The sequence below is a fragment of the Phoca vitulina genome, unplaced genomic scaffold, assembly GCF_004348235.1.
Source record: "Phoca vitulina isolate PV1807 unplaced genomic scaffold, GSC_HSeal_1.0 scaffold107, whole genome shotgun sequence".
Lineage (NCBI taxonomy): Eukaryota > Metazoa > Chordata > Mammalia > Carnivora > Phocidae > Phoca > Phoca vitulina.
In genome coordinates this window covers 1,518,566-1,540,866 of record NW_022589810.1, presented here as the reverse complement: position 1 = coordinate 1,540,866, position 22,301 = coordinate 1,518,566, and the positions used below count along the sequence as shown (strand labels likewise).

At 40.0% G+C, this 22,301-nt stretch overlaps 1 protein-coding gene across 1 annotated transcript in view; it reads right to left on the bottom strand.

Annotated features, from left to right (window-relative positions):
• Window positions 1-21,325: 21,325 nt before the first annotated feature.
• The window catches only part of EZHIP (EZH inhibitory protein), a 2,526-nt gene continuing 1,550 nt past the window's right edge, over window positions 21,326-22,301 (bottom strand). Inside the window, exon 2 of the mRNA XM_032397938.1 lies at window positions 21,326-22,218. Coding sequence (XP_032253829.1) covers window positions 21,326-22,218 — 893 coding nt within the window. The remainder of the gene's footprint in view (window positions 22,219-22,301) is intronic.

Below are 22,301 nucleotides of genomic sequence, written 5' to 3'. Positions count from 1 at the left end.
CCATTCTCTAGCACCATACACAAAGATAAACTCAAAACGGATTAAAGACCTCAATGTGAGACAGGAATCCATCAAAACCCTAGAGTAGAACATAGGCAGTAACCTCTTTGACATCGGCCACAGCAACTTCTTTCAAGATACATCTCCAAAGGCTAGTGAAACGAAAGCAAAAATGAACTTTTGGGACTTCATCAAGATAAAAAGCTTCTGCACAGCAAAGGAAACAGTCAACAAAACAAAGAGGCAGCCCACAGAATGGGAGAAGATGTTTGCAAATGACACTACAGACAAAGCACTTATTTCCAAGATCTATAAAGAATTTCTCAAACTCAACACCCAAAAACAAATAATCAAGTCAAAAAACGGGCAGAAGACATGAACAGAACAGACACTTATCAAAGGAAGACATATATGAATGGCTAACAGACACATGAAAAAATGTTCATCACCATTAGCCATCAGGGAAATTCAAATCAAAACCACATTGAGATACCACCAGTTAGACCAGTTAGAATGGCAAAAATTGACAAGGCAAGAAACAACAATGGTGATTAACATAACAATAAAAAATTAAAAAGAAAAGAAACAACAAATGTTGGAGAGGTTGTGGAGAAAGGGGAACCCTCTTATACTTTTGGTGGGAATGCAAGTTGGTACAGTCACTTTGGAAAACAGTGTGGAGGTGCCTCAAAAATTTAAAAATAGAGCTACCCTATGACCCAGCAATTGCACTATTGGGTATTTATCCCAAAGATACAGATGTAGTGAAAAGAAGTGCCACATGCACCCCAATGTTCATAGCAGCAATGTCCACAATAGCCTAACTGTGGAAAGAGCCGAGATGCCCTTCAATAGATGAATGGATAAAGAAGATGTGGTCCATATATACAATGAAATATTACTCAGCCATCAGAAAGGATGAATACCCAACTTTTGCATCAACATGGATGGCGCTGGAGGAAATTATGCTAAGTGAAATAAGTCAAGCAGAAAAGTCAATTATCATATGGTTTCACTTATTTGTGGAACATAAGGAATAGCATGGAGGACATTAGGAGAAGGAAGGGAGAAATGAAGAAGGGGGAAATCGGAGGGGGAGATGAACCATGAGAGACCATGGACTCCGGGAAACAAACTGAGGGTTTTAGAGGGGAGGGGGTTGGGGGAATGGGTTAGCTTGGTGATGGGTATTAAGGAGGGCATGTACTGCATGGAGCACTGGGTGTTATACAAACACAGTGAATCATGGATCACTACATCAAGAACTAATGATGTATTGTATGGTGACTAACATAACATAATAAAATAAAATTTAATTTAATTAAAAAAATTAAAAAATAAAAATAAGTTTTGAACTTTATCAAAACCAAAAATAAATAAATAAATAATGCCAATCCTTCTCAAATTCTTCCAAAACACTGAAGAGGAAGTAATACTTCCAAACTCATTTTTATGAGGTTAGCATACCCAATCCAGATATGGACACAACAAGAAAGAAAACTACAAATCAACATCCCTGACAATTATAGGTGCAAAATTTCTCAACAAAATACTAGCAAACCGAATTGAATAGCAGATTAAAATTTTCATACAGTAAAATCATGTGAGATTTATTCCTGAGATACAAGGATGATTCAACATATGCAAATCAATAAATGTAATACACCACATTAATAGAATGCAAGATAAAAACCATATGATTATATCAGTAGATACAGAAGAAGGATTTGACAAAATTCAAAAATTTTTCATGATAAAATCTCTTAACACAGTGGGTATAGAAGGAATGTATCTCAACATAACATATGGCTAACATCATATTCAATTGTGAAAGTTTGAAAGCTTTTCCTCTATGATCAGGAACAACACAAGGATGCCCACTCTTAAAACTCTTATTCAATATAATAGTGTAAATCTTACCCAGAGCAGCAAAGCAAGAAAAACAAATTAAAGTCATCCAAATTGGAAAGGAAGAAGTAAAATTGTCTCTGTTTGCAGATGGCATGATTTTATACATAGGAAGCCCTTAAAGAATCCACCAAAAAACTGTTAGAACTAACCAAAAACTTCAGTAAAGTTTAAGGTTACAAAATCAACATGTAAAATCATCAGTTGCATTTCAATACACTAACAATGAACTTTCTAAAAAAGAAATAATGAAAACAACCCATTTATAATAGCATTAAACAGAATAAAATATTTAGGAATAAATTTAACCAAGGAGGTGAAAGATCTATACTCTGAAAATATAAGACATTGATGAAAGAAACTGAAGAAAAAACAAATAAATGAAAGATGCCCTGTGTTCATGGATTGGAAGATTTAATATTGTTAAAATGTCAATACTACCAAAATCCAATGCAATCTCCCCATCAAAATTCCAATGGCATTTGTCACAGAAATAGAAAAAACAATCCTAAATTTTGTATGGAATGAGAAAAGACCCTAAGTAGCCAAAGCCATCTTAAGAATGAACAAAGGTGGAAGCATCACACTTCTTGATTTAAAGCTATATTACAAAGCTATAGTAACCAAAACAGTATGGTACTGGTATAAAAACAGACATATTGACTAATGGAACTGAGTTTATGCCGAGGCATAAACCCACACATACACAGTCAACTAATATTTGACAAGCAAGTTAGGAATACTCAATAGTGAAAATATAGACTCTTCAACAAATGGTGTTAGGAAAACTGAATAATCATATGCAGAAGAATGAAATTGGATCCCTTTCTTATACCACTCATAAAAATTAACTCCAAATTGGATAGGATAAATGTAAGACCTGAAACCATAAGAATCCTAGAAGAAAAGATAGTAAAAAAAAGCTCCTTCACATTGGTCTTGGCAATGATTTTTTTGGATATGACACCAAAAGCAAAGGCAACAAAAGCAAATACCAACAAGTGGGACTACATCAAACTAAAAACCTCCTGCCCAACCAAAGAAATGATCAACAAAATGAAAAGGAAATCTATGAAATGGGAGAATGTGTTTGCAAACCATATATCTGTTAAGGGGTTAATATCCCAAATATATAAGGAATTCATACAACTCAATAGCAATAATATTAATAATAATGATAACTCAATTTATAAAATGGGCAATGGACCTCAGTAGACATTTTTCCAAAGAAGATATACAAATGACCAATAGGTATATGAAAAGGTGCTCAATATCACTACTTATCAGGGAAATGCAAATCAAAACCCCGAATAGCCAGAGAAATGTTGAAAAAGAAAACCAAAGCTGGTGGCACCACAATTCCGGACTTCAAGCTCTATTACAAAGCTGTAATCATCAAGACAGTATGGTACTGGCACAGAAAACAGACACATAATCAATGGAACAGAATAGAGAACTCAGAAATGGACTCTCAACTCTATGGTCAACTAATCTTCAACAAAGCAAGAAAGAATATCCAATGGAAAAAGACAAATGGTGTTGGGAAAATTGGACAGCCACACACAGAAGAATGAAACTGGACTATTTCCTTACACCATACACAAAAATAGACTCAAAATGGATGAAAGACCTAAATGTGAGACAGGAATCCATCAAAATCCTTGAGGAGAACACAGGCAGCAACCTCTTCGACCTTGGCCATAGCAACTTCTTCCTAGACACATCGCCAAAGGCAAGGGAAGCAGGGGCAAAAATGAACTATTAGGACTTCATCAAGATAAAAAGCTTTTGCACAGCAAAGGAAACAGTCAACGAAACCAAAAGAAAACTGACAGAATGGGAGAAGATATTTTCAAATGACATATCAGATAAAGGGCTAATATCCAAAATCTATACAGAACTTATCAAACTCAACACCCAAGGAACAAATAATCCAATCAAGAAATGGGCAGAAGACACAAACAGACATTTCTGCAAAGACATCCAAATGGCCAACAGACACATGAAAAAGTGCTCAACATCACTCGGCATCAGGGAAATACAAATCAAAACCACAATGAGATACCACCTCATACCAGTCAGAATGGCTAAAATTAACAAGCCAGGAAACGACGGATGTTGGTGAGGATGCGGAGAAAGAGTAACCCTCCTACGCTGTTGGTGGGAATGCAAGCTGGTGCAGCCACTCTAGAAAACAGTACGGAGGTTCCTCAAAAAGTTGAAAATAGAGCTACTCTATGACCCAGCAATTGCACTACTGGGTATTTACCCAAAGATACAAATGTAGTGATCCGAAGGGGCACCTGCACCCTAATGTTTATAGCAGCAATGTTCACAATAGCCAAACTACGGAAAGAGCCCAGATGTCCATCGACAGATGAATGGATAAAGAAGATGTGGTATATAAATACAATGGAATATTATGCAGCCATCAAAAAAATGAAATCTTACCATTTGCAACGACATGGATGGAACTAGAGGGTATTATGCTAAGCGAAATAAGTCAATCAGAGAAAGACAATTATCATATGATCTCACTGATATGTGAAATTTGAGAAACAAGGCAGAGGCTCATAGGGGAAGAGAGGAAAAATGAAACAGGAAGAAACCAGAGAGGGAGACAAACCATAAGAGACTCAATCTCAGGAAACAAACTGAGGGTTGCTGGAGTGGAGGGGGGTGGGAGGGATGGAGTGGCTGGGTGATGGACATTGGGGAGGGTATGTGTTGTGGTGAGCACAGTGTATTGTGTAAGACTAATGAATCACAGACCTGTACCCCTGAAACAAATAATACATTACATGTTAATAAAAAAAATGACAAAAATAAAAAAAACACAATGAGATATTACCTCACACCTGTCAGAATGTCCATTATCAAAAAGATAAGCAATAACAGTGGTGGCAAGGAAGTTGAAAAAGGGGAATATTGCACTTTTGGAAGGAATGAAAATTGGAACAGCTACTATGGAAATTATTACTGAGGTTCCTCAAAAAATTAAAAATAGAACTACTATATTATCCATCAATCCCACCTCTGGGTATATATCTGAAGGAAATAAAATCACTGTCTTGAAGAGATATCTGCACTCCCATGTTCATTGCAGCATTTATTCACATTAGCCAAGACATGGAAACAACCTAAGTGTCCACCGATGGATGCATGGATAAAGACTATCTGCACGCACGCACACACACACACACACACACACACACAGAGGAATATTATTCATCCATAAAAGAGAAGGAAATCCTGCCATTTGCTACAATATGGATGGACCCTGAGGGCATTATGCTAAGTGAAATAAGTCAGACAGAAAGACAAATATTGAATTATATTACTTATATGTGTTATCTAAAAACATAGAACTAATAGAAATGTAGAGAAGAATGGGGCTTACCAGGGGCTAGGGGTGGGGAAAATAAGCAGATTTTGATCAATGTGTACAAACTTTTGAGTTATAACGTTAATAAGTTCTGGGGATCTAATCTACAGCATGGTGGCATTAGTTAAAATACTATATTATATACTTGGAAGTTGTTAAGAGAGTAAATCTTACATGTTCTCACCACCACAGCAAAAAAAAAAAAAAAAAAAAAAGGTAATTATCTGAGATGATGATGTGTTAAGAACCCTTATTGTGGTAATCATTTCTCAATATATATGTGTATCATTATATTGTATACTTTACACAATGTTATAAGTCAGTTATATCCTAATAAAGCTGTGAAACAAAAGAATAAAAACTGAACAAAACCAATCAAACAGAATGTAGTAAAACAGTAGAGGTAGAACTTTTCTTACAGCCAGGGTGCCTGGGTGGTTCAGTTGGTTAAGCATCTGGCTCTTGATTTCGGCTCAGGTCATGATCTCAGGTCATGATCTCAGGGCTCAATAAACTGCACTGGGTGTGAAGCCTACTTAAGATTCTCTCTCCCTCTGCCCTTCCCCCCCCTCAAAAAGTTTTTTACAGTAAAAACAATTATTCAATAAAATAATAAAAATGCTTCTTTGAGAAAATCAGTAAAATTAATAAATCTCTAGTGAGAACTAGAAAAAAGAAAGAAAATACAAATTATTAATATTTGAAATGACATGGGCACCTGGGTAGTTCAAATGGTTAAGCGTCTGCCTTCGGCTCAGGTCATGATCTCCAGGTCCTGGAATCGAGCCCCACGTCGGGCTCCCGGTTCAGCGGGGAGTCTGCTTCTCCCTCTCCCTCTGCCTCTCCCCTGCTCATGCTCTCTCTCTTTCTGTATCTCTCTGTCTCAAATGAATAAATAAAATATTTAAAAAAATATTTGTAATGACAGGCAACAGCACCACAGATTCTACAGATATTAAAGTGATGATAAGGGACCAATAAAAGCAACTTAGTACCAATAAACTAGACAACTTATAAAAAAATTTACAAATTCCTTTAAAGCCTTAAACTATCAAAGCTTACTCAAGAAGAAATACATAATCCGAGCATTCCTGTACTATTTTAAAAACTGATTTTGTAGTTAAAAACCTTCCCACAAGGAAAACTCCAGTACCAACCAGAGTTTAGTGTTGTGTTGTACCAAATATTTAAGGAAGAAATAATACCAACTCTACTAAATTCTTCTGGAAAATTCAACAGAAATAATACTTCTTAACACATTACGTGATGCCAGCATTTCTCTTAAACAAGACCAAAAATATTAAAAAAGAAAACTACAGACACAGATCCATCATGACATAGATGTAAAAAATTTTAAATACATAACAAATAAAGTAATAATTTTACTTATTTTTTTTTAAGATTTTATTTATTTGACAGAGAGAGACACAGCGAGAGAGGGAACACAAGGGGGAGTGGGAGAGGGAGAAGCAGGCTTCCCGCTGAGCAGGGAGCCCGATGCGGGGCTCGATACCAGGACCCTGAGACCATGACCTGAGCCGAAGGCAGACGCTTAATGACTGAGCCACCCAGGCGCCCCAGTAATAATTTTTAAAACAAAGTAATATTTAACATAAGATTACACATGATGACCTAGTTGAGTTTATCCCAGGTTCTCAAGTTAATTTTAACATTTGAAAGTTGGTCAGTATAATTTACCAAATTCACATATTAAAATAGAAAACAATATATTCTTCAAAATATAGACAAGCATTTGAGAAAAACCAACATCCTTTCCCAAGAAAAGCTCTCTGAAAACTAGAGGTAAAAAGGACCGTCTTCAAACTCATGAAGGGCCTATGCAATAAGAAATAGCTAATATCATAGGTTATAGTGAAAGTCTGAATGTTTTGTTCCTATAATCAGGACCAGTACAAGGATGTCTGCTCTCACCACTTCCATTCAGCATTGTAATAGAGATTCTAGCCAGTGTCTGCAGGTAGGAAAAAGAAATAAAAGATATCTATATTGGAAAGAAAGAATTAACACACTCCTTATTCATAGATGGCATTATCATCTAGACAGAAAATACTAATGAATTGACAAAATTAGATTACCAGAATGAATTAGTGATTTATTAATAAGCTGAAATATGGGGCACCTGGATGGCTCAGTTGGTTAAGCATCTGTCTTCAGATTAGTTCATGATCTCAGTGCCTGGGATTGAGCCACATCAGGCTTCCTGCTCAGCAGGGAGTCAGCTTCTCCCTCTCCCTCTGCCCCTTCCCCTGCTCATGTTCTCTCTCTCTCTTTTCTCTCAAATAAATAAATAAAATCTTTAAAAATAAGCTGGTATATGCAGGGTCAATATAGATAATTCAATTGTATTTCTACATTCTAGTAACAGAAAAACCAAAAAATGAAATAGAAATTCAATTTACAGTAGAATTTTTTAAAAATATGGAATACCTATAAAGTATAACCAAAACATGTAAGTCATATCTGCAAAGTGAAAACTATAAAAAAAATCATTGCTGAAAATAATTAAAGACCTAAGTAAATGGATAAATACATATGGACTGAATGACAATATTGTTAAGATGTCAATTTTCTCCAAATTGATCTATAATCATAATTCCAATAAAATTCCTTTACATTTATATGGAAATGTGTTAGACTAGCCAAACAATTTTGAAAAGATGAACAAACTTGGGGGAATTATACTATCTGACTTCAAGGTTCATTATATAGCTACAGTAATCAAGAAGGCATAGTATTAGCTTTAAGCTAAAACAATAGAGCACAACAGAAAGTCTAGAAATACCCTGACACGTATATGATCAATTGATTCTCAACAAGGTGCAAAGATAATTCAGTGGAAAAAGGTTAGACTTCAATTAATTGCATGGGAAGAATTGGATATCTATATGCAAAAGAAAAAAAAAAGAATTTTAATTCTTACCTTACAGCAAATACAAAATTGGATCTTAGATCTAAAAGTAAAACCTATAAGGAATAGCTCGGAAGACTACAGGGGAAGGGAGGGAAAACTGAAGGGGAGGAAGTCAGAGAGGGAGACAAACCATGAGAGACTATGGACTCCAGGAAACAAACTGAGGGTTTCAGAGGGGAGGGAGGGGATAGGGTAACCGGGTGATGCATATGTGTTGTGATGAGCACTTGTTATATAATACTATTGAATCATTGAACACTACAGCAAAAACTAAAACAATAAAGAAAAAAATAAAGTTAACACTAAAATAAATGCACAAAATAAAAAAAATTTTTAAAAGTAAAAATAAAACCTATAACTATAAAACATCTAGAAGAAATATGTCAGATTTTTGTGGCAAAGATTCATTAAATACAATACCAAAAGCATGGCCAAATAAAGTTGATAACCACTTCATTAAAATTAAAAATTACTCTTTGAGAGACACTATAAAGACAATAAAGGGGCACCTGGGTAGCTCAGTTGGTTCAGCTTCTGACTCTTAGTTTCAGCTCAGGTCATGATCTCATGGGTTGTGAGATCAAGCCCTATGTCCAGCTCTGGGCTCAGCGCGGAGTCTGCTTGAGATTCTCTCCCTCTGCCCCTTCCCCTCATATAAATAAAATAAATCTTTTTTTTTTTTAAAGATTTTTATTTATTTATTTGAGAGAGAGAGAATGAGAGAGAGCACATGGGGGGGGGGGCAGAGGGAGAAGCAGACTCCCCGCCAAGCAGGGAGCCCGATGCGGGACTCCATCCCGGGACTCCAGGATCATGACCTGAGCCGAAGGCAGTCGCTTAACCAACTGAGCCACCCAGGCGCCCTAAATCTTTTTTTTTCAAGATTTTATTTATTCATTTGAGAGAAAGAGAGACAAGCAGGGGGAGCAGCAGGCAGAAGGAGAGGGAGAAGCAAGCTCCCCGCTGAGCAAGGAGCCCAACGTGGGGCTCGATCTCAGGACCCTAGGATCACGACCTGAGCCGAAGGCAGACATGTAACTAACTGAGCCACCCAGGTGCCCCAATAAATAAATCTTTTAAAAAGACAATTAAAAAACACTACAAACTAGAAGAAGAAATTTGAAAATCACATATTTTATAATGGGTTTCTATTCTGAACATATAGAGAAATTTCACAACTCAAATCATAAGAAAATAATCACACACAAAAATGAGTAAAGTGTTGCAGGTACTTCATAAATGAAAATATGTTAATGACAATGTGTCAACCAAAAAAAAAAAAAAGTGTCAACCAAAAAAAAAAGAAAATATGTTAATGACAAATCAGCAGTGAAAACAATGATAAACATCATTAGTCATTACGGAAATGCAAACTAGAATCACAATTATTTTTTATTGGTATTTATTTATCAAAAAATATAAAATGATCTGATGCAACTATGTCCGAATGCTTTCATTCCTTAGCTGTGTGTATGTAATTTTATGTTCTTTTTTTAACATATTTTTACTTTTTTGTTTCAAGTTTTTATTTAAATTCTAGTTAGTTAACATATAGTATAATATTAGTTTCAGGAGTAGAATTTAGTAATTCATCACTTACATATATTACACCCAGTGCTCATCACAACAAGTGCCCTCTTTAATACCCGTTACCCATTTAGCCCATCCCTCCTCCCACCTCCCCTCCCACACTCCTCAGTTTGTTCTCTATAGTTAAAAATCTATTTTACGGTTTGCCTTTCTTTTTTTTCTTTCCCCTATGTTCCTTTGTTTTGTTTCTTAAATTCCGCATATGAGTGAAATCATATGGTATTTGTCATTCTCCTACTGACTTATTTCACTTAGCATAATGCCCTCTAGTTCCATCCAAGTCCTCACAAATGGCAAGAAGGCAGATGCTTAACTGACTGAGCCACTCAGGTGCCCATTAATCTCAAAATAATTATGCTGAAAGAAGCCAGACCAAAAAAATGAACCTACTATATGATTCCATTTATATAAAATTTTAGAAAATGCAAACTAATCTGAAGTGACAGACTATAGATAATAGATTGCCTAGGGACAGGGCATGGGGATGGGAAAGAAAGGTGGGAGGGAACAGAATTAAATAGGAGGAAAATTTGATTGTGGTGATGGTTCATAGGTATACTTCTGTCAAAACATATCAAATTGTGTACTTTAAATATGTATGGTTTGTTGTATCTCAAATTATACTTAATAAAGTTGGGGTATTCTTTTGATGGAAATTGATAAATTGACTATAAAATTTATATAAAATTATAAAGAGCTAAAATAACCCAAAACAACTGTGAGGACGAAGAAACTATCCTCAAAACTTTTTGTAAAGTAATAGTAATCAAGATAGTGTGGTATTGGCTCTCGGATATTCAATGGAATAGAACAGAGAGCCAAGAAAAACACATACATGGTCGCTTGGTTTCCAACAAAACTATAAAGGCAATTCAGTCAGAAAAGTTTAGTCTTTTCAACAAATGGTCCTGGAACCAGTGGTTATCAAATCCCAAAATTCAAAATTAATGTTGATCTATACTTTGAACAATACCCCAAAATTAACTCAAAATAGATTATAAAACCAAATGTAAAAGCTAAAGTTATAAAATTTCTAGAAAGAAAACAGGAAAAAATCTTTGTGACCATGAGTTAGGGAATGATTTCATAGATATGATACCAAAAACAAGATCCATTAAAGAAGAAATTGATAGGGCGCCTGGGTGACTCAGTCGGTTAAGCATCTGCCTTCAGCCCAGGTCATGATCCCAGGGTCCTGGGATCCAGTCCTGCACTGGGCTCCCTGCTCAGCAGGGAGTCTGCTTCTCCCTCTTCTCCTTCCCCTCCCCCTTTCTCATGATCTCGTGATCTCTCTCTCTCACTCTCTCTCTCTCAAATAAATAAAGAAAATCTTTAAGAAAAGAAGAAGAAATTGATAAACTGGACTTCACTAAAATTAAGAATTTCTGGTCTTCAAAAGACATTATGAAGAGTCTTTTGGAGTGGGAGAAGATACTTGCCAATCTCATAACTGACAGAAGATTCATATCCAGAATATAAAAAGAACTCTCAAAACTCAAAGTAAACAAACAGCCCAATATATAATTGCCAAAAGTTTTAACAAATCAGCACTTGAAAAGATATTCAATACCATTAGTCATTAAGGAAATGTATATTAAAAACACAATAAAATACCACTACACACCTATTAAAATGTCTAAAATTTAAATGTCTTAACTCTACCAAATGTTAGCAAGGATGTGGAGGAATTGAACTCCTGCTGCCAGAGGGAAAGTAAAATTGTATAAACAGTTTGGAAAGCAATTTCACAGTTTCTTAAAAAGTTAAACATATGACCCAGCCATTTCACCATTTGCTATTTCCCCAAAAGAAAGCATGTCTATGAAAAGGGTTGTACATAAATGTTCACAGAGGCTTTATTTGCAACACCAAAACACGAAAACAAATTAAATACCCATCAACGTATGTTTGAATAAACAAATTGTGGTATAGGGGTGCCTGGATGGCTCAGTCAGTTAAGCATCTGCCTTCTGCTCAGGTCATGATCCCAGGGTCCCAGGATCAAGTCCCTCATCGGGCTCTCTGCTCAGCGGGGAGCCTGCTTCTCCCTCTGCCTGCCGCTCCGCCTACTTGCATTCTCTCTCTCTCTGACAAATAAATAAAATCTTTAAAAAAAACAAATTGTGGTATATCCATACAATGGAATACCACTCATCAATAAAAAAATTAACTATTGATATACACAACATGGATGAATCTCAAAATAATAATGCTGAGTGAAAGAGACCACATAGAAATAAGAACATATTATATATTTTGATTTATATAAAACTCCAGAAACACAAACCAGTATTTAATAACAGAAAGCAGGCCAGTGATTGCCCATGAATGGGGCCTGATGGGGAAGGACATGAGGGAACTTTTGGGGGTAATGTATTTGTTTATTAACTTGATTGTGGTGATGGTTTTATGGGAATATACATATATCCAACCTTATCAAATAATATATTTAAATATGCTCATTTATTTTATCTCAATTATACCTCAATTAAACTATTAGAAATAAAACCTAAAAGAGAAAGGAAAGTTCTGATAAGGTTAAGAACAAGAAGCTCTAGGAACACAGAGGAAGGACTCTAAATCATAGCCAGAGGGGTGGATAGATTAGATGTAGATACCATTATCATACCCAATTTACATATGAAGTGACTGACGGTCAAAGAAGTTGTGTAATTTGCTCAAGGTCACACAATAAACCAGGGGTGTGGCCATTTTTCAAACCTAGGACTATGTAATCGCAGTGCCTTCTGCAGTTCATATTACCCTTGTTTTATTTATTTATTTTTTTTTTAAAGATTTTATTTATTTATTTGACAGAGAGAGAGATAGCAAGAGCAGGAACACAAGCAGGGGGAGCGGGAGAGGGAGAAGCAGGCTTCTTGCCGAGCAGGGAGCCCGATGTGGGACTCGATCCCAGGACCCTGGGATCATGACCTGAGCTGAAGGCAGACGCTTAACGACTGAGCCACCCAGGTACCCTACCCTTGTTTTAAAATGTAGGTTTTATTATCGTTCAGGGATATTGAGGCCAGCAGATCAAGAGATGATTGTCATTGGAAAGACGGTCTATCGCTCACAGTTCCCAAGATGAGGGGGTACACCATGCCGGGCAGGGCCACAGGGAAGCACCAGAATCAGTCAGGAAAGAGGTCGAAGCCCTGGGCGAGAGCCTCCATTATGGTTTTTGCAGAAAGGAACAGGCAAGGCAGGGTAAGCAGGTTTCAGTGGGCTGTGGGGCATAGAGGCTGTCCTCAGTTGTCTGATACCTGACCTCTGGGTGATTAGGGCAGAAGAATAGTGCCCCAAATGGGAGAGAGCCCTGTAAAAGCCTGGTAAAGGAGGTGGTTTGGGTAGGAGTTTGGATTGGCTGGTTTGCATATCGAAGAAGTATTTTCTCTAAAAATGAGCTAACCCTGGGAGGGCAGTCCCTTTCAGTGTCAGCAGGGCCCCAGGATGGCAAAGCATCAGAATAAAAAGATATGCTTAGGGCGCCTGGGTGGCTCAGTTGGTTCAGCGACTGCCTTCAGCTCAGGTCATGATCCTGGAGTCCCGGAATCGAGTCCCACATCGGGCTCCCTGCTCAGCGGGGAGTCTGCTTCTCCCTCTGACCCTCCCCCCTCTCATGTGCTCTCTCTCATTCTCTCTCTCTCAAATAAATAAATAAAATCTTTAAAAAAAAAAAAAGATATGCTTAAATACAACCCTGTGCTCACTGTTATGACATCACCTGTTTTATTTTTTAAAAAGATTTTTTATTTGTTCATTTGAGAGAGAGATTGCACAAGAGCATGAGCAGGGGGAGGGGCAAAGGGAGAGGGAGAAGCAGACTCCCCGCTGAGCAGGGGGCCCGAGGATGTGGGGCTCAATCCCAGGACCCCGGGATCATGATCTGATCTGAAGGCAGACACTTAACCGACTGAGCTACGCAAGTGCCCCGACATCATCTGTTTTAACTCACAACCACCAGCAACATTTCCTGGATTCTGCTTGCCCATAAATTCTTTAAAAATCTATTCAATATAGTATTAGAACTGGCTATGTATTTTGCAGAGCACAGTACAAAATGAAATATGGGTTCCCTTGTTCAGAAAGCACTAAGAATTTCAAGACAGTGGCAGCACATCATTAAACCAAGCAGGGGCCTGTGGAACTGCACTGGTCACATGCCAGGAAGCCAGCCCTATACAGCATAGTAGTTGATCAGCAGGCAACTTCCAGGGAAAGACTCCAGAAGGTCTTTCTGGTATTTCCTGGTTCCTCCCCACAATGGAAGCCTGAGGTAAAAAGTCAGCCCAGCTGTGAGTGATGCAGGACCCTGAGATAAGCTTTTTACCTCCCTTTTGCCAGTTCACGGTTTCTGGAGATTGGACGCCACTTGGATGCAGAGACACAAAGGGAAGCCACATCTTTTCACTATACTAGAGAGGACACAGGAATTCTCAATCTGAGGCCAGTAATATTGCTGTCCTGACTCCCTGATTCTAGGGAGATTAATCTTCCCCGCACAGTAACTTCCTACTATGATCATTTTTAACGTATCTTTGAGTTAATGTGTCTGAGCTGGAATTTTTTACCTTCCATCTGAAGTTTGGGTGGAGAGAGTAATTTTACACAATACAAAGCCAACACCACTTCTCATAATAAACAACAGCAGATGACTGCGTCCAAACTATCACTCTACACTTGGCAGAACAGTAGTACTCTGTATAGGAGCATATCATGCAGTTTATTTCACAAAGAAAGTTCGTAACTTTGGAAAGGACCATGACAGAGTCCACAACTCAACAAGTATTTCCTACATATTATATCTTATGTAGCCTCTGTTCCTAAATTTCCTAATCTGTAAAAATGGGCTCAACATGAGCACCTATTTCCTAGGGCTATTCCATGGATTAAGGGTATATGTATAAATATTAAAACAGTACTTAACATATAAATATATGATGATCATTATCTGGTATATCTGCATGCCATGTAATGTGCAAAAGCAACTTATACTCGATAATGTTAACCCCAGGTGTATTCTATTCATCCATTAAATTAATTAAGATGCAAATGATGCCTGGAGGAAAACTACTCTCCTCATAAGCATTTATATAACTACTTCAAGTTCAAATTTGCTAAATTCCTAGAGTTTGTACCTTGGAAGCTAAACACTTTGTTTTTTATATTTCTATGCAGTGACTTCTGGTGTTGGCAAAACGTTGCTCAATAGTCTGTGGAAATGTGTTTATATTATTGAGTACAATAATAATTTGTCCTTCCTGTTTTTGAAATGGCTAATTTGATTTTTTTTAAAGATTTTATTTATTTGTCAGAGAGAGAGAGAGCACACACAAGCAGGGGGAGCGGCAGGCAGAGGGAGAAGCAGACTCCTCACTGAGCAAGGAGCCCGATGCGGGACTCCATCCCAATCTGGGATCATGACCTGAGCTGAAGGCAGACGCTTAACCGACTGAGCCACCTGGGTGCCCCCCTCCTTTTTTTAAAGATTTTATTTATTTATTTTTCAGAAAGAGAGAGTGCATACAAGCAGGGGGAGTGGCAGGCTGAAATGGCTAATTTGATTTTTATAAAGATTTTATTTATTTGAGAGAGAGAGAGAGAGGGCACGAGCAGGTGGGTAGAGGGGTCAGAAATATCTGGGTACATGATCATAATCCTAATCAGAGTAAGAACCATCTTGGGTGCCTGGGTGGCTCAGTTGGTTAAGCATCTGCCTTCAACCCAGGTCATGAGCCCAGGGTCCTGGAATCGAGTCCCGACTCGGGCTCCCTGCTCAGCAGGGAGTCTGCTTCTCCCTCTACCCCTCCCCCTTGCTCGTGATCTCTCTCTCTCTCTCTCTCAAATAAATAAATAAAATCTTAAAAAAGAACCATCTTTATCAGTCACTCACTGTGTGCCATACACTATTAGAAGCACTTAACACATACCACCCATTTTAATCCTTACAATAATCTAGGAGGCATGTATTTTTATTATTCCTAATTGACAAATGAGGAAATTTAGGATCCCAGGTTGACTTATTTGTCCAGAAACACAATGAGTCAATAGGAAAACCAGAATTCAAACCGAAGAGCTCTGACTCCAGAGCCAACCCCTACTAGTGATGAGATCTCGAGTCACAAAATTGCTCTGAGCATCAATTTCCATATCTGTAAAGTGGGAATAAACGTAGGCTCTATGACACCAGGAGGTTGTGAGAATTGCTGCAGTAAAATTGTCTATTTCTTGTTCCAGTCTTTTGTCATCTGTAGAATTATTCAAGAATAAGTGTGTTGGATGAGGTAATCAAGAGACCACTGGCTGACACACGAGGTGGTCCCGGGAAATCAGAGGCTCCTCACCCCCTCCCCTGTCCTTAGAATGTATGTTTTGCCAACTATTCCTACAACTGGAGCCATTTTCAAGAATGCAGCCTTGGAGAGCAACGTGCTGTTGAGACGATCCAGTCAGTATACATGACTGAACCCAGTTCAGGCCTCTATATAAACTTTTAAGATTTCTGCGGGCAGGTGAGGAGATTTACTCATCTTGCGGCTGCCCAAGGCAAGCCTCATATGTAAGTTCCCTTGCTTATTAAGACTGCCACCTACCAATCTGGAGAGGTCTTCCTCTCTGTCCTCTCTATCCTTGCCTTCTGTGTACAGGGGCCAGTTTTGTGAATCAACAAAGTAATATGACAAAGTAAAAGCTTTTGAAATGTGTTCCCAAAAATATTTCCTTTAGTTATAAAGATTTTTAGTGGCATGCCCAATAGGTTTTTGTTCTGATTCCTAAATGTAGTTCTGTTTTCCTTTTATTCCAGTTTAGTACAGATGATGGTTCCCATTGTGTTCCTTTGAGAGCTATGAAAAGGTTGACTATACACATTGTTATCAGCAGACACTGGGGCAACACCTAAGGAGGAGGTGGCATATTTTTCAAGGAGTAAGGACACTTGGTGGTAGAGGTTCTGGGAAGAGGTGGCAGCAGTGGCTATATGGTTTTTCAATCTCTCCAAACACAGAAAAACAGAGCAACCAGAGAGCAAAAGCAAAATGTGTAGATAAGATTTTCAGCAAATCTAGGTTACTAGGGATGCCTGGGTGGCTCAGTGGGTTAAGCTCCTGCCTTCGGCTCAGGTCATGATCCCAGCATTGTGGGATCGAGTCCCACATCAGGCTCCTTGCTCAGCGCGGAGCCTGCTTCTCCCTCTGCCTGCCGCTCCCCCTGCTTGTGCTCTTGCTCTCTCTGACAAATAAATAAAATCTTAAAAAAAATCTAGGTTACAAGACATCCCTTAAAACCCCAAAATTCAAGTAGATGAGGACAAGTCACCAACAGTCGTATTACCTACATGGTACCAGTGTCTGTGCAGGAAGAGAAGTGATGGAATAGCATCTCAGTAACTGGATAATAGAACCACAAACTAACCAACTCACCAGAAAGAGCAGCAGAGACTCACAGGGTTTTTGCCCTTTTCATATCAGGTGAGTGCAAGGGGCCCAGCTCAAGAGGCACTAAATGTGGAGCGTCTGGGTGGCTCAGTTAGTAAAGCGTCTGTCTTTGGTCAGGTCATGATCCCATGTCAGGGTCCCTGCCCAGCGGGGAGCCTGCTTCTCCCTCTCTTCCCTGCTTGTGCTCTATCTCTGCCTATCTATCTCTCTCAAGTACATAAAATCTTCTAAAAAAAAAAAAAAAAGGCACTAAAGGTGCTAGAAGCATGTGAACTCTCAAAACTGACACTTCAGGACTCTTGACAGGAGCCCACAATTATGAGAAATGGGAGGTGGAATCACAATTCAATCGGAAATGAACAAGAGAGACTACGGAAATGAGAAGGTTTAAAATTGTTCTGCACACAGATGTCCACACTTGTGGCTATTTTGAGCACTTGAAATGTGGCTAGTCAGAACTGAGATATACTGAAAGTGTAAATTACATACCAGCTTTTGAAGATTTAGTAAAAAATAAAATATCTCAATAATTTTTATATTGATTACATGTTGAAATAATATTTTGGATAGATGGAATTAAGTAAATTATTAATGTCATGTGTTTCTTCATACATTTTTTATTTCGCTAGTAGAAAATGGTAAATTACATGTGTGGCTAGCATTCTATTTCTACCGGATAGAACTCCCTTTTACTGAAGTTTGATATGCCTTTCACACATCTCAAATGGAAAAGTCAATTAGGTAGCTGGATACACATGACTGAAGTACAAGGGAATAGGTGGGAATATACAATATTTTGATTTACCAGCTTAAAACAATATTTAAGGACATGAGACTAGATGGGATCTCCTAGGAAGTAAATGCATGTAGGAAAAAAAGGCAAAAAACTGAGGCCTTGGATATTCTAATACTTAGAGGTGTGGAAAATGAGAAAAGTCTAGGAGAAAGTGGGGTGAACACAAAGAGAACAGTCTTTAAAGACGAAGGAAGAACATGTATCAAAGAAAAGGGAGCGATCAATAGTGTCAAATGGTGCAAAAGATCAAGTAATAGGAAATCTAAGAATTATCCTTTACCAGGTGCTTGGGTGGCTCAGTTGGTTAAGCATTCGCCTTTGGTTCAGATCGTGATCTCGGGGTCCTGGGATCGATCCCCACGCCGATCCCGGCGCGGATCCCCACGCCGATCACCGTGCCTCCGTGCCGATCCCCGCCAACACGATGATCCCCGAGTTGAGCTCCCTGCTAGGCAGGGAGCCTGCTCCTCCCTGTCCCTCTGATCTCCCGCCCACACACACCCCCCCCATGTGCGCATGCGCTCTCTCTCCCGCAAATCAATAAAGTCTTTTAAAAAATTATCATTTACATTCTGCAGTATGGAGGTCTACTGTGTGACGGCATTTGGTACTTCCATAAAGAGGAAGTATTAGAAGGACCTCTGGAGGGGCGCCTGGGTGGCTCAGTCGTTAAGCGCCTGCCTTCGGCTCAGGTCATGATCCCAGGGTCCTGGGATCGAGCCCCGCATCGGGCTCCCTGCTCCCTGGGAAGCCTGCTTCTCCTCTCCCATTCCCCCTGCTTGTGTTCTCTCTCTTGCTGTGTCTCTGTCAAATAAATAAAATCTTTAAAAAAAAAAAAAAAAAAGAAGGACCTCTGGACTCCAGGAAACAAACTGAAGGTTTCAGAAAGGAGGGTGGTGAGGGGATGGGGTAACTGGGTGATGGGTATTAAGGAAGGCATATGCTATGATGAGCACTGGGTGTTATACCAACTAATGAATTATTGAACACAACGTCAAAAACTAATGATGTATTATATGTTGGCTAACTGAACTTAATAAAAAAAATAAAAATAAAGTTCATTTAAAATCCAAAAATAAATAAATAAATAAGGACCAAAGGTCAAGAGAAGGAGGAAGAGTCCGTGGTCAATAGGGGCTATACAGATTTTGGTATGGTGGGCTTGGGCTAGGGACATTGGATTAAGGTCCACTCCCAAGCACATCAAATGTCCAGATATCTACTAAAACACTAGCATGCAGTATGGTAGTGGCATCTTTGATTCAGCCCACTGAATGCTGGCTCACTGTAGGAAGGAATCAGACCTAGTACCTGAACTAATGCTTCCTCCACCATCTGAGATAAACAGGGGATGTTTTGTGGTCAGAGCCACCACCAGGGACAAGGTATGGCTTCCTAGATATATATCCTTGGGTGTCTCCAATTCTCTGGGGCTGGTCTAGAGAGATAATTGTATATACAGGCCAGTCACTAACATTTGCAGTGGCTGAAGTACAAATTAAGACCTTTGGCCCATGTCCTTAATCTCTTCCCATTGCCAGCTATTTCTTACGCCAAGAGGTGTCTTACACCCAACCCTGAGAACAACTCAGCCTACAACATCAAGCTTTGTACATCCTTTGCTTTTACAAACAGTGGCCTCCTGGCAACATTTTGGATCTAAGAGTATGTATTCCACAGGCCCAGACCTCCCTTCCTTAGGAGGGACATTGAGAATAGGGCCTTACAGAATCTAGAAGCAGCCTTGGGGAATGAGGGAGCCTAAAATATTTTCTACAGGGGCACCTGGGTGACTCAGTCAGTTAAGCATCTGCCTTCCTGATCCCAGGGTCCTGGGATAGAGCCCTGCATCAGGCTCCCTGCTCATCCGGGAACCTGCTTCTCCCCCTGCCCCTCCCCCTGCTTGTGCTTTCTCTAATAAAATATTTTAAAAAATATTTTCTACAAAAATTGCAGGGTGTTGGACTCCTAGCTCTGTAGTCTGAATATAGACTAGGCAGAAACCTCTAAAATATTGGACCCAGGAGGAAGGCCCTTCCTGGCCAAGTCTATGCCAGAATTGGCCATATACCAGAAAAGCAAAGAGAGGAGGAATATGGCAAAGTAGAGAGAGGGAGATCCTTTTACTGGTTTGGTTTATTTTTTTTCATTCCATTCCTTTACTGTGTTCTCCCACTGTGTTTCCACAACTTCCTAAAAAACAGCTGAGTTTCATTATGGAAGTGTAAAGTGTAGCACATGAAAGATCATATCATCAGTTATTCCCAAAAATGTATGTATCCTGTTCACAGAATGGTGGTGTATGTCCATCCAGTTCTCTCCAAATATGTCTGTACACACCCACACACTCATACCTGCTCACAAATTTAGTCACATTTTTTTAAATGAGATTATCCATTAACACATTTTTTTCAATAAATATCTGACCATTTTCATATCATTAACCTTGAATCATCCTCCCAGACCTTCCTTTCCCCCACACAGACCTCAGGAGTCCCCTTTCCCAACACACAAATTTTTTCCTCCTCTAGAAACAGACCTTTTCCCTTGGTACTCCTGACTCATGCTGTTCTCCTCCTTCCTGAGATTTCCTTCCAGCACTCCCTACTCCCATCTGGGAAGTATTCCCCCCAACACACACACACACACACACACACTCATGTCCTCTTTCCTAACCCTGAGTATCTCCTTCACCCCTCCTTGGGCTGAACCCTGCTCCCTTTGCTTGTCTAAATTTGCAAATCACCTGTGGTAAGAGGGTATATACCATATAAATGGGAATTTCCTGGACAAAATTCCATTTTAGATAGTAGAAATAAATGATTGAAGGAATAGTATTTTATTCCCTCTCTCTTCCAAAGAACTCAGCTAGCACACTAACAACTTTCTTTAATCCTCTAAAATCAGATGTAGGATTAAGTTTTTTGGACAGTAAAAAAACCACTACATCTTAGAAATGAAGTTAACATTTTTATTTTATTCATTCAAAAATTTCATTATACCAAGGTAACATGGAAAAGAGAAATCTCAACTCAGGGGCAAAGGCAGGCCCTTTTCAGGAAAATGTGGGCCTGGAATCAGGGGCCAATAGCAAATGAGTGCTAGGTAGTACAGTTATGGGAAGAGAGGCTTTAAAACTGCCTCTCCAAACAACAGCCATCAAAATTTCTCATTATGTTGGTTAATAGCTAGAACACTTGTAAACCTCACAGGTTAACTGCAAAGCAGGCACCCCCTGCAGGTCAGTGGGTGCATGCTAATTTCTTTTGCAGTTGTCACACCACTGGAGGTGTAGGGGAGGAAGGCATGCTCCCTGATTCAGCCTCCTCTTCTGGAGAAAGAGGGCTCAGGGCATCAAGCTCTGGCAGCAAGGCACGCCTCAGGCTTGCAGGACTAGGAGTGGAGATGGAGTCCAAGCCACTAAACTTAGGAGAAGAGGTGCTCCGGCCAGAAAAATTAGTGGAGGAGGAGGAGGAGGAGGAAGAGGAAGAGGAGGGGCTCTGGCCAGAAGACCCGGAGGAGGAGGTAGAAGAGGAAGAGGAGGAGCTCTCACCATACTGCTCAGGGAAAGGTAGGAGCCTACCAGGAGGTGAGGGAGAGGAGGCACGCATACGGACTGCATGCCAACGGGGCTGGGCACCAAGGCTTGGGACCTCAGGATCAGGAGAGCTTGAGCTGCTCTGGTACACCAGCCTTCGTAAGGCTACCCCAGGGGAAGAAGGAGGACTCAGGCCAGTAGGCACAGGCAGAGAGGCGCGGCTTCTAGGGGATGACCTCTGGATGATGCGGCTCCGGAGGACAAAGCCTGGAATCGGACAGCCGTTGCGGAGGGCAGGGCCTATCGGGTTGGCTTGGCTTTGGAGGGCAGGGCCTGACCTGGATGCACGGCTGCGGAGAGCAGGGCCCGGTGGGCTGGCGTGATTATTGAGGGCAGAGCCTGGCCCAGATGCACGGCTACTGGAAGCACGGTTGCGGTAAGCTGGACCCGGCGCGGATGCACGGTTGCGGTAAGCTGGGCCCGGTGCGGATGCACGGCTGCGGCGAGCTGGGCCCCGCGCGGAAGCACGGCCGCGGTTGCGGAGAGCTGGGCCCGGCGGAGAACGGCGGCGGCGGCTGCGGCTGCGGCGAGCTGGGCCCGGCGAGAAAGAACGGCGGCGGCTGCGGAGAGCTGGGCCCGGCGGGGAAGAACGGCGGCGGCTGCGGAGAGCTGGGCCCGGCGCGGAAGCACGGCCGCGGCTGCGGGGAGCTGGG